Genomic DNA, 13,032 nt, shown 5'->3' with positions numbered 1-13,032 from the left:
CACATGCACCCCAATGTTCATTGCAGCACTATTTACAATAGCCAGGTCATGGAAGCAACCTAAATGCCTATAGACAGATGAATGGTTAAAGAAGATGTGGTACACATACACAATGGAATATTACTCAGCCATAAAAAGGAATGAAATTGGGTCATTTTAGAGACGTGGATGGACCTAGAGACTGTCATACAGAGTGAAGTAAGTCAGAAAGAGAAAAACAAATATTGTCGGTTAACGCATATATTTGGAATCTAGAAGAAAAGTACAGATGAACGGTTTGCAAGGCAGAAATAGAGACACAGATGTAGAGAACAAACATATGGATACCAATGGGGGTGGGGGTGGCAGTGGTGGGATGAATTGGGAGATTGGGATTGACATGTATATACTAATATGTATAAAATAGATTACTAATAAGAACCTGCTGTATAAAAAATAAATAAATAAAATTAAAAAAAAAAGACACAAGTATCCCAGTGTTCATTGCACTATTTACAATAATCAGGACATGAAAACAACCTGAATATCCAACGATAGACAAATGGATAAAGAAGATGTGGTACATATACACACTGGAGTACTACTCAGCCATAAAAAAGAATGAAATTGGGTCATTTGTAGAGATGTGGATGGACCTAGAGACTGTCATACAGAGTGAAGTAAGTCAGAAAGAGAAAAACAAATATTGTATATTAACACATATATGTGGAATCTAGAAAAATGGTACAGATGAACCTATTTGCAAGGCAGGAATAGAGACGCAGATGTAGAGAACAGACATGTGAACATGGGGGGTGGGGAAGGGGAGGGTGGAATGAATTGGGAGATTAGGATTGACATATGTACACTACCACGTGTAGAATAGGCAGCTGGTGGGAACCTGCTGTGTAGCACAGGGAGATCAGCTCAGTGCTCTGTGATGACCTAGATGGGTGGGATTGGGGGGGAGGGTGGGAGGGAGGTCCAACAGGGAGGGGATATATGTATACTTATAGCTGATTCACTTCAGTGTACAGCAGAAACTAACACACTATTGTAAAGCAGCTATACTCCAATAGAAAAAAAAAGCTAAACAACAAAGATTTACTGTATAGCACGAGGAACTATATTCAATATCTTGTAATAACTTATAATGGAAAATACTTTGCACAAAAAGTATATACAACTGAATAACTTTGATGTACAATCTAACAAAACATACTGTAAATCAACCATACTTCAAAAAAAATTGCCATAACTTCAGTGATTAGAAAACAAGCAATAATCACATTGGGTGTTTGGAACCATGTGGATACAATCAGGTAACTAGTTATTTGCATTGTTTTCAGCGTTCAGTTTATAGAGCTTTATGTTGTGACAACTACAGTAATTCAAGCACCCTAACCACAGGAATGTCTCCTCAACAAGATGTTGTGTGTACATTTCTCAAGGTGACAAGGCATGTATAAAAATGGTGGACAGTGCAAGAGAGTGTCGCTAGCTCACCTTGATTGAGGGCCAGAGCAGGAGCATACACCACCACTCCTGTGTAGAGAATCTGGTGGAGAGACAAGAAGCAGGTGAACAGTGAGAAAAGTGACACTGAAAGTAAGTCTGCCTAAAAAATTCCTTCTGACCTTAGAGCTACATTTCCTTAAACTTCTTCGTCAAACACTTCAATCCCAGGCACTCTTGTTTTGAAATCCTTGGCTACTGTAACTAATTTGCAGAAGGGATAATAAGCATGTGATGGAGGAAGAGTGTTGGACTTTTAAGATGGCTGCATATTTTGAGACTTTATGGCTAGATCTGGTATATTTCTGAAGGATATGAAAATAGGGTTCAAGTTAAGTTTTTGATTCACCCTTCCACTACCCCATTATACACATATCACCATGACACAAACACATTTTAGCAATTTGAAACATAAATTTTAGAGTGGAGATGGAAATAATCCGTGATTAGAGCACCATGCAGGGAAAACTACCAACATGGGTGATCTTCATAGTGGGTATATCTTCAAGCTCCCAGACCTGCAGCCACTACACTGATGGAAGTGGACGGAGTCCCATTTAATTTTAAATGAAATTTCACCATTTAGAGATCCATGTGGGGTTTTAAAAGACAAATATCTATGGACAGGTCAAGGAGCAGTTTCTTGTTCTTAAATCCTTCAGTCAGTGAGTGGGAGTTTTGATTAAGAAAAGAGAAGGGAGTTAGCTTCTAGCAGAAAGTTCTTGGTGAGTCACGGGAAATGCATTGAGGGTGTCCCACAGGCAAGTGTGGGGCAGAAAAAGGGCACCCTAGAACCCAGGAGAGGAGTCCAAAAGGGGAATGTGGGAATATTGGTTTGAGAGTATAGTCTTAAACAGATTTTCAGCAAAACGGGTATTTCTGGTTCAACACAGTTTACTAGTAAAAAAACAAAACAAAACAGAATTAGTTACCAGATCATTTCATATCAAAAGCAACTTGAACAGGTTAAATAAGAGTTCAAAATAAATTTAAGAAAAAGCTTTTTTTCCCTTGGTGGTTTATCATATATATATTTGTTTGTCATTATTTGTACAGATATATGGGGTCTATGAAATGTGGAAATACCTTGGTATAATCATTTGTCTTGAAAGTGCTATCTAGAAGAAAGTAGTTTCTTCTTAGTGTTGAATCTTTCTTTTAATTGTGTTAATTGCCCCCTGAAATAAACAAACCCATACTTGTCACTCCCCAATCCACCTCTGCAGCAACTCTTACCCCTTACCGTCTGCAAAATGTAGATAGCTGTGGCTGCATAGCGAACTGGCTTGTTGAATCGTAGCTGTAAGTACTGGAAAGAACAGAGAGAAGGACGTGCAAAGAATCAGCAACTTTTATGTAAGCGCTGCTAAGAGGTTTTCTGTTTTCTTGGTATTTCTCTGAGTTTAGTGCTTAGTTTATAACATGATTTTACGCTATCTGTACTTGGGAGAAAAGGAAACAAATTTGGATTATTTAAAGTCAAAGATATAGTAAAACTCAATTTTTGCTCAAGCTTCCCTTGATGGTCAGAGAAGATAAATGTTTTTTATTTTTAAATTGTTATTGCTTCAATAAAAACCAGATTTTCTGGCTCATTATCCAGGGCTCTTCCTAGTAGATATGCCAAAGCCATTATTTCCTTTTATATCCCCACAGTCCCCAGATTCAGCTCAGGCCTTCCTTTCCTCTTTCCCAGATCAATGCAGTAGCCCCCTAACTGACCTCTCTAATTCCAAGCCTTGCCCACTCATTCCACCAACCACACACCTGCTGCACTGATTCTCCTAAAGCAGAGCTCTGGTCATGTCATGCTTTTCCTCAAACTTTCCAGTGACTCTCTATCATTGACAAAACAAAATGCACATCCCAGGCTTGACATTCTAAACTCTCTACTGTCTGGTCCACACCCTTCTTGTTAGCTCACATCACTAACCCTCACATGATTTATTCTCCACGTAAAATCATTATGTATAATTCAACCAGCATGCTTTGTACTCTGCAGATTTGTCCTTTGTGTAGGCAGATTTTCAGTGTGAGAGAGCCTCCCTCTCTCCAAATTCACCAATTCTTAGAGAATGGACTTGAGGATATGGGGAGGGAAGGATAAGCTGTGACAAAGTGAGAGAGTGGCATGGACATTTATACACTACCAAACGTAAAATAGATAGCTAGTGGGAAGCAGCCACATAGCACAGGGAGATCAGCTCGGTGCTTTGTGACCACCTAGAGGGGTGGGATAGGGAGGGTGGGAGGGAGGCAGATGCAAGAGGGAAGAGATATGGGAACATATGTATATGTATAACTGATTCACTTTGTTATAAAGCAGAAACTAACACATCATTGTAAAGCAATTATACTCCAATAAAGATGTAAAAAAACAAACATAAAAAAAGGATAGCCCAATTGTCATTCCTGTTCCTACTCATACTTTCTCCTCTGAGCATTTAGGGCAACTAATATTAAACTTCTTTCATATGTAATAACACTTGATCACCTGCTGCCTTGTATTTTAGTGTTGGATTCGCGTAGCTTACTGTATTTGTTTCGTATGGCTACTGTAACAAAATATCACAAATTGGGTGGCTTAACGCAACAGAACTGTGTTCTCTTACAGTTCTGCTGGAAGCCAGGAGTTCAAAATCAATTTCACTGGGCCAAAATCAAAGTGTTGGCAGGGCTCTGCTCCCTCTGGAGGTCTTAGGGAAGAATTTGTTTCTTTGGGGTTTTGGGTGGCTGCAGGCAGTCCTTTAGCTTTTAGCTTTATCACTCTAATCTCTGCCTCTTTGGTCACACTGCCTTTTCTTCTGTCTGTCAAATCTCCTTCTGCCTCCCTCATATAAATGTGCTTGTACTTAAGGCCTACCTGGTTTAACCAGGATAATCTCTCCATCTCAAGATCCTTAATTTATTCAACTTTACAGAGATCTCTTTTTCTAAACCATATAAGGTAACAGTCACAGGTTCCTGGGATTAGAACATTTATTATGATTTTTAGAGGGAGGGGGATGCATTTTTCAGCCTACCACACTTACTTTCCCTGGTACATGTAAACAGGGTCTTATTTTATTCATTTTATCTTCGTCTTTCACGTATTCATTCATTTAACAAATATTTATTACTTTCCCTCTATATGGCATTCTGCTATACAATGATAGCAAATATTATATAGTTCATGTCACAAAGGATTTTACAGATTAGAGGAGACCATTAACAAATTTATACTAAAGTAAAGTTACAGTGATGGTATGTACTAAAAAGCTACAGGGAGGTGTGAACACACTAAACAGATGGATCTGATTTACTGTTGGAGGTCAAGAAAGGTATTCCTGAACAAATATTCTAGAAGGCACTAGTATTTGTCTTCCAGTGTATGATAAACATGTACTGAATGAACAAAATGAATGTTAAAAGTAGTAAATGACTTGAGGACTTAATATCCTGGTGGTAGTTCTTGGTAGTAATTTCTAATTGGTAGCAGTTCTTTCTTATCTAATTTAAGAAAAATCATTTTGATTAACCCAGAAGTTTACTGATGTGTCCTTTTCCTAGAAATAATACATAAGTAAGTGTTGATTGATGGCTTAAGGTGGAACCTTCTTTGAAACCCTAGAAAAAACTCCTCTTGACAGAATTGTGACTCAGTTTCACACTAATCCACATCTCCCAATTTACTGCTCAACCCTTCCCCCAAGGGAAGAACCACCTTATTTTCAGACCATCTTTATTCAGACAACACATTCAGTACACTGTGAGTCAGGTAATAATCAAGTGGATGTGTGACTGAGGGCACCAGCTATGAGGAAAATATTTTTAAAGAAGTAAGGAAGTCACTGAGAGAGAAACTGAAAGTCTCAGGTATCATAGGATAAAAAACAGTGCAAAACTTTTAAGCTGAAGACAACATGGGTTCAAATCACATGTCCTTGGAAGGATTAGTTTATTGCACTAAATGATGGCCACCTGTTTCTAAAATTGGCATTTGTAGGATCTAATGGTATAGTGTACGATAACATCAAGTGCAGGGACAGGAACATAGTGGGATCTTAGTGAGTGTAGTAGTCATTGTGGGTGTGACCCTGGAGCTTATTGGCACTCTCTGTCCCAGTACATGTTGATAGCATCTAACTGCACCGTGATTTTCTGCTTGAGGGCTTTATCTCACCCCTTGCACAGGGCAGACTAGAAGTGCTTGGGGGTGTTATCATTGTCTTTCAGCCAATGACAAAAGGAAGTTGGACCAAAAAATCCCAGTTATTTTTATTTCAAGGAGACCAACCCTGATATGTGATCTGTATTGTCCCCCAGAAATCCCCAGTGAGCTAGAACCTCAGTTGCTCACAATAACAACCTGTTCAAAAGCATAACTTTATTGGCTTCCTTTTTTTTCATGTCTTACTTGCCACTTGCCTACCAATGCTTAATAAAATCATTTCCCCCCAAAATGACTTGCATTAAACTCCTTGTCTCAGAATTTGCTTCTGGGGGAACACAACTTAAGACGGTGATATTTCTACCAAATATGATTCAAGTGGAGACTGCAAAATTGCTTGTAATGAGCTGTGTCTTCTGGTTGACAGGGATTCTTTTCCCATCACATGAAGAACCCAGATAGCCTACTAGAGGATGAAACCAAGTGTAGTATGCTACAAGCTGTCCCATCTGAGTTCCCCTAGACCAACGAGCCACTAACCAACCCACTAGCTGATGGCAGTTACAGAGATGGCCCCAAGTAAGACCAGAAGAACCTTACTGTCTTACTAGACTCTCTTGAGCTCAGGTCAGATTACTGATCCACAAAATTGTGAGCAGGTAAAATTGTTGGTTTAAGAAATTTGTTTTGGTATGGTATGTTACACAGCAATAGATAACTGATATAAAATGTGGTATCAGAAGTGGAGAAATGTAACAAAACCCAAACTATGTGATATTGGCTTTGGGACTGTTTGGCATATGAAGTCTAGGAAAGCAAAGGGGAAATTGTTCCTGAAAAATGGAAAGGTAGTGAGAAAACTGCTATAGGAATCAGCAAAAGTCAATGGTTTTAACATTTCAGTTTAGTTCCTCTAAATTCAGTCAATTCAGTCAAACTAGAGAGACAGTATTAAGAAAAATATATATGAAAAAAAAAGAACTAGATCAGAAGTAAGACACCTTGAATTCTAGTTTGAGCTTTGCCACTATCTCACTCTGTTATCTAAGCCTCTGGTTTCTCATCCATGAAATAAGAGACTATTCAAACTGCATAATTCTCCATCTGAAAGATTGTATTCACTCACTCACGTATCCAATGGTCATCCTGGATCGGTGTATAGTTTTAACTACAGTCAAAAGTAAAAATGGAAGTTCAGCAGAAAAGTTGCATGCTTTGTGCTTGCTTTTAAAAATAGCACAGGTAACATTTACCATCATGTTTGACTATTTTCAAAACCCCAAACCTGATATAGCCACACTATTTTCCATCTCAGGAAATAAGTCCACTTTTCATGTTGGTTCAAGTATCATGGAGCCATCCTTGACTCCTCTTTCTGTCTCATTCCCCACATGCAATTCATAAAAGAATCCTGGCACCTCCTCCCCACCCTTTCAAAATTTCACTTGCATTATCCCCTCTGTCTCCACGCTAATACCATCATTCTTGCCTAGATTACAGCAATAGCTTCCTAACTAGACCCCCTGCTTCAGCAGTAAAAACCTTATAATTAGCCTCAACATACAGCTAGAGTAATATTCTTAAAATACAAATCACATTACAGCACTCTCCTGCCCAAACAGTGCAATGACCCATCCCACGGAGAGTAAACATCAATCCTTATAATGACTTGAAAAGGCCTCACAACATTGGTTTAGACCATATCACACCCTAAATATCCATTTACAACAAATATTTTGTCACTTTATTTACTGTACTGAAATAATACTCAATAATGATATCTTATACCTACACACCTAATTTCTCAAATTTTAAATATAATTACTAAAATGCCACAAATGTAATTTAAAGGAGAACTAAAAGGAAAGCAATTTACAGAAAAAAAAAGTGTATAATCTATGCTTAGAAAACACTATGGAAGAAGTAGTAGCCTGGGCATTATAATGAAAAAGTCTGGATTAGAGAGAAGTAAGTAGTTCAGAAACTATTTAGCTTAAGAAGTCCAAGAAAAATGAGAAAGCAGGTAGACATCAGCTCACAGGTAGTGTTAAGGGTAAATAATAGCATGCTAGATCTATTAGTGTTTGATAAGACAAAGAAGAAAATAACTCTAAGTGAAGTGGAGACAACATGATGAGACCAATTATAAACTGTCCAAGTGGAGATAATGAAAATGTATGATATTGCAAATGAGTTGAGTCTAATTTATAACTTGAGGGTGAGAACAGTTCCTTATGCTTTGACACGGGAGAGGATAGTGACAAAGTAGCACAGATGACATAGATTAGTCTTGAAATCCCCCTGCATATCAAAGCATTTAAATAAGTTGGCTATTGCCAATCCCAAAACTCAATGGCTTAAAAACCAAGGACTTAATATTTCTCACAATTATTAGGATTGGCTGGGTGATTCCTCTACTTGATTCTCCTGAATCAAGGGCTGCCATGGGGCTGCAATCAATGGGAAATTCAGCTGGGGGAGAAAATCCAAGATGGCATCACTCACATGTCTGGTGATTGGTGTTGGCTGCCGGCCAGTGTGCTTCTGTTCTTCTCTACTTGTTCACTCATCCTCCAGAAGCTAGAACAACTAGACCCACTTCCTGACATAGCTATATCAGGACAACATTCCAAGAAGGCAAAGGCAGAAGCTATAAGCCTCATGAGACTTAAGCTCCCAATTCACACATCACTTCTGCCACATGATATTGGTCAAAGCAAGTCACAAGCAAGTCACCATCCCAGATTCAAGAGGTCGGGAAATAGACTCTACCCTTTCAGTTTTAACTACTTCAAAAGATCCTGGTAAGAATATCTATGGCTAAGTAGCAGAAGATGGATGATGAACAAATAAACATAAATTCAAGTTTCTATACAGAGATTGGTAGAAATTTGGGGACTGTAACAACAACAAGAACAATAATGATAAATAATATAAAACTCTTCCATGGCATTTACAACTTGCCAGGCTCTGTTAAAAGTATTTGCATATAATGACTCATTTACTCCTCACAGACATTCTTTAAGATAGGTAGTTTTATTATTCTTATTTTACATATGTGAAAATCAGGTACAGAGAGGGTAAGTCATTTTCCCAAAGTCATACAGCTAGTTAAGAGCAGAGCTAGTATTCAAAGCCAAGTAGCCTGAGTTTAAAGTTCATACTTTAAACCCCTTTTAATGCCACACTGCTTATTCTTATAAAGAAAGAGGCAGTCCCAAAATATGTACTTTACACAATCTGAATTTCTTCTTATTAGGGTACTACAATTTAAAAAATATGTAAAGGGCAAAGGTAAATGGTAAATTAAATTCAATGAAATGCTTATATGTCCTCTATCTGTACTGTCTCAAATCTCCTCAGTTATATATTTGCAATTGGTTTAATGTAGTAACTGAACTGTTTTACTAAAACTGTACAATCCACTGTACAACCTTGACTAAGTCATTTATCTGTATCTCCGTTTTCTTAGCTGAAAAGTGACACTACACAATGTTCTTTGTGCTTTGCAGAATACTGATGTTAATAATAATACAAGTAATAACATCAGCTTTCCTTCATTGAGAATCTCCTACAAGTTAGACAGTATATTAGATGTTTACCTACATGTTCTCATTTAATCATTGAAGTAGCCTGGCATGCTTGACTTTGTTATTTCTGTTCTACAGATGGAAAGTGTAGGTGTCTGTAGATGTCTTTGGATACAAGTGTATCTGTATCCAAAGCTTAAGCTTTCCCCAATAACACTGCAATATTTTTTCCCATGATGTATAATTGCCCTGAAAATAAGTGAGTGTTTTTCAACTATCATGTGTTATCATCAAGACAATGTGTATCACTAGAGAAAAAAGCAAGAATAACAAAACATGTTCAAGTGGAGAGGAAACAGCAACTACCTCCCAAAGTGAAGATGAAGGAAGTAGTTGTCTTACCTCATATGTGCTGGTGATGCCAGATCTGTAGAACACAGGGAGAAAGAGCTCTGATGTGAAGAGGATCACAAATGCGTACGCAATGAAGAAGATGATGAAGGATGCCCCAAAGCGGTAGACCTCAGCCGGGGTCCCCAGGACAGTGACAGCGGACATGAAGCTGGCTGTCAGAGACAGTGCCACGGGGCCAAAGGTCATTTGCCGTCCCCCAACCAGAAACTCCCTTGAAGTTGCCTTTTTTCTCTCCCTAATGGCAAAGAACACCCCAATTCCAGAGGAAATGACAAAGAGGGCTGCAAAGACGACATAATCCCAAACTTCAAAGTTCTTCACCTCCATGCTGGGAAGTATGGCACCAGAGAGTCGCTCTCAACTTGGTCTCAGGGAGAAGTTCTTTCCAAAAGCAAAGCTCAGTAGAGTAGACGCTTTTCCAGGAGAGGAGATTGTGGTTGTGTGAAGAGAATGATGACCAGGGGCACTGTGTAGCACTTCGGAAACCAAGTTGTACTCAGGGAAGATCTCAAAAGTTGACGACAAAGAGGGATCTGGTAGTGGTACCAACAGATGAGAACTTGAAATCTGACCCTGGCCTGGAGCTGTCTTTTCCTCTGCTAAAGCATATGCCACAGAGAAGGAATTCAGATGTGTTCCAAAATTAATAACCACTGGGGGTGGAATGAACTTGCCAGATAACATGCTCTTTAATCTCCTAGATTTTTTTAAACTTAAGGTTAAACATTACTGGGAACCATAGAAGTGATACAAGTTCACCACCTCAGCATTTTTAATGAGTGAAACAGAATCTGTTAAATGCCAACACAACTATCACCTGTATCTTCCATCCGAGTAAGGGAGGGTGAAGGTGTGTCCCTGCAACTCCATGAGACAGTGGGTGTGGGGGAAAAGGAGTAAAGAACGAGGGATCAGGAGACCTTTGCTCAAGTTGGTGCAAACCTAAGTGAGCTGTGATATTGCTGATGAAATATTTAACCCCTCGGAGCTTCATCTGGAACATGGAATAATAACACCTCAGAGGGTTATGATGAGTCTTTAAGTGTCTCTGACTTTCTGACCCTCTTTTTTTCTGATCAATAATTAGCTATTATGTGTGCTTATAGTGAAGCACCCTGGAACATAATAGAGTTGACTCTCTTTTGACTCTAGGCTTCAGAAAATAAATTTACCAATAATTAATAAATCTTTTGTAGTCCTCAGTTTTATCTTTTCTGTCTCTCCTTCATTTAGACCCATTCACAACTCTTGTACAAAGAGGTTAAGTTTTAGTTAAGACCAGGACAAATGAGAGAAAGAAGGTAAGAATCCAGTTATAGATTCTTTTTCTTATGTGCCTTAAAATTATTTTTATTTTTCCTCTTTTTTATTGTTTTAATGTTACATTGGAGTATAGTCGATTAACAATGTTGTTGTGTTAGTTTCAGGTGTACAGCAAAGTGATTCAGTTATACATATACATATACATGTAGATATTCTTTTTCAATTCCTTTCCCATTAAGGTTATTACAGAATACTGAGCAGAATTCCCTGTGCTATACAGTAGGTCCTTGTTGGTTATCTATGTAAAATATAGCAGTGTATACATGTCAATCCCACACTCCCTATCTATCCCTCCCCCCAGCCTTCCACACTGGTAACCATAAGTTCATTCTCTAAGTCTATGAGTCTGTTTCTGTTTTGTACAGCAAAGGAAACCATAAACAAGACCAAAAGACAACCCTCAGAATGGGAGAAAATATTTGCAAATGATGCAACTGACAAGGGATTAGTCTCCAAAATTTACAAACAGCTCATGAGCTCAATATCAAAAAAACAAACAACCCAATCAAAAAAATGGACAGAAGACCTAAATAGACATTTCTCCAAAGAAGACATACAAATGGCCCAGAGGCACATAGATGCTCAACATCACTAATTATTATAGAAATGCAAATCAAAACTACAATGAGTTATCACCTCACACTGGTCAGAATGGCCATCATCAAAAAAATCTACAAACGATAAATGCTAGAGAGGGTGTGGAGACAAGGGAACCCTCTGACACTGTTTGTGGGAATGTAAGTTGGTACAGCCACTATGGAGAGCAGTATGGAAGTTCCTTAAGAAACTAAAAATAGAACTACCATATGATCTAGCAATCCCACTCCTGGGCATATATCTGCAGAAAAACATGGTTTGAAAGGATACACACACCCCAATGTTCATTGCAGCGCTGTTTACAATAGCCAAGACATGGAGGCAACATAAATGTCCATTGACAGGTGAATGGATAAAGAAGATGTAGTACATATATGCGATGGAATATTACTTAGCCATTAAAAAGAATGAAATCATGCCATTTGCAGCTATATGGATGGACCTGGAGATTATCATACTAAGTGAAGTAAGTCAGACAGAGAAAGACAAATATATGTGATATCACTTACATGTGGAATTTAAAAAAATGATACAAATGAACTTATTTACAAAACAGTAATGGATTCTTGATTCTGCTCCTATTAGACTCTGTTTATTGTTCTAAAGTACCCCCAGCAAACCTCTGGAGGACAATTTCTCTACATCATTCATGCTTCTCCTGCCTTCTCAAAGGTCTTCCCCAACACCATCCCTACAAAACCAGTATGTTCCACAAGATCTAGTTCATGTATACCTTGCTCTGTGGAGCCTTCCCTGACTCACATCTCCTGCTGCTCTCTCCCCCAACTCCTGTAGGAAACAGGCTCCCTTGGTACTCACTTTTTACTCTGAGAATATCCTCACCTATTTTAAAGAATCTCTATGTGTATGTCTGTATGAGCAAGTCAGCAGTTGTAGATGACCAACTCATTGAAGGCAGAGGCACAAGGCCTGGTCCAGAGTGCCCAGTACATAGTTATTATGTACCTATACATAGTTAGCTATTGTAGAAAGTAAGGAACTCATCCAAAAAACAAAAGACAAAAATTATCCATAATGTCCAAGGCCAGAAATATTTCCTATCAAACAGAGGAAACTTTAATCTTGTTTTTGACATCTGAGTAACTGAATGAATCTTTGATTATTTGTTTAGTCTGGGTACTGTCTGCACTCCCTACTTTGATCCATGGATTTGAATTTGACCACACAAAGCTTTGATGGCTGAAATATGCTTTTAGTTGCAAAGAAATGTGCAAAAACTCTGCCAGGAGTTGTCTCTGTCCTGTTGTTTAAATTCCTCCTCTAAGTTTACACAGTTGATATAATCAGGGTTAATGGGAAAAATAGTCTTTAATATTTTGTCTTAACCTTGGCTTTTACTAATTTGTACCGTGGGGTATTCTAATTATATAACAGATTTTTATTCGTTAACAGTCTCAGCAGAAAATCAGAGCTCCAGCTTTCAGAAGCTTAACTATTTTATGCTTTAATATTAACATCAATTAAGTGTTAATGTTCAATCCACGAGGTATGTGGACAACTTGT

General features: G+C 38.2%; 1 protein-coding gene across 1 annotated transcript in view; it reads right to left on the bottom strand.

Annotated features, from left to right (window-relative positions):
* SLC5A12 (solute carrier family 5 member 12) overlaps positions 1–9,915 on the bottom strand; it is a gene marked incomplete at both ends in the record, with an annotated part of 45,135 nt that extends 35,220 nt beyond the window's left edge. Inside the window, 3 exons of the mRNA XM_079929833.1 lie at positions 1,486–1,537; positions 2,738–2,803; positions 9,577–9,915. Of these exons, the coding sequence (XP_079785959.1) occupies positions 1,486–1,537; positions 2,738–2,803; positions 9,577–9,915 (457 nt within the window). The remainder of the gene's footprint in view (positions 1–1,485; positions 1,538–2,737; positions 2,804–9,576) is intronic.
* Positions 9,916–13,032: the final 3,117 nt, after the last annotated feature.

This window comes from Stenella coeruleoalba, assembly GCF_951394435.1.
Source record: "Stenella coeruleoalba genome assembly, chromosome: 8".
In the NCBI taxonomy this organism is placed as follows: Eukaryota; Metazoa; Chordata; class Mammalia; order Artiodactyla; family Delphinidae; genus Stenella; species Stenella coeruleoalba.
This window is presented reverse-complemented; position numbering and strand designations above follow the sequence as displayed.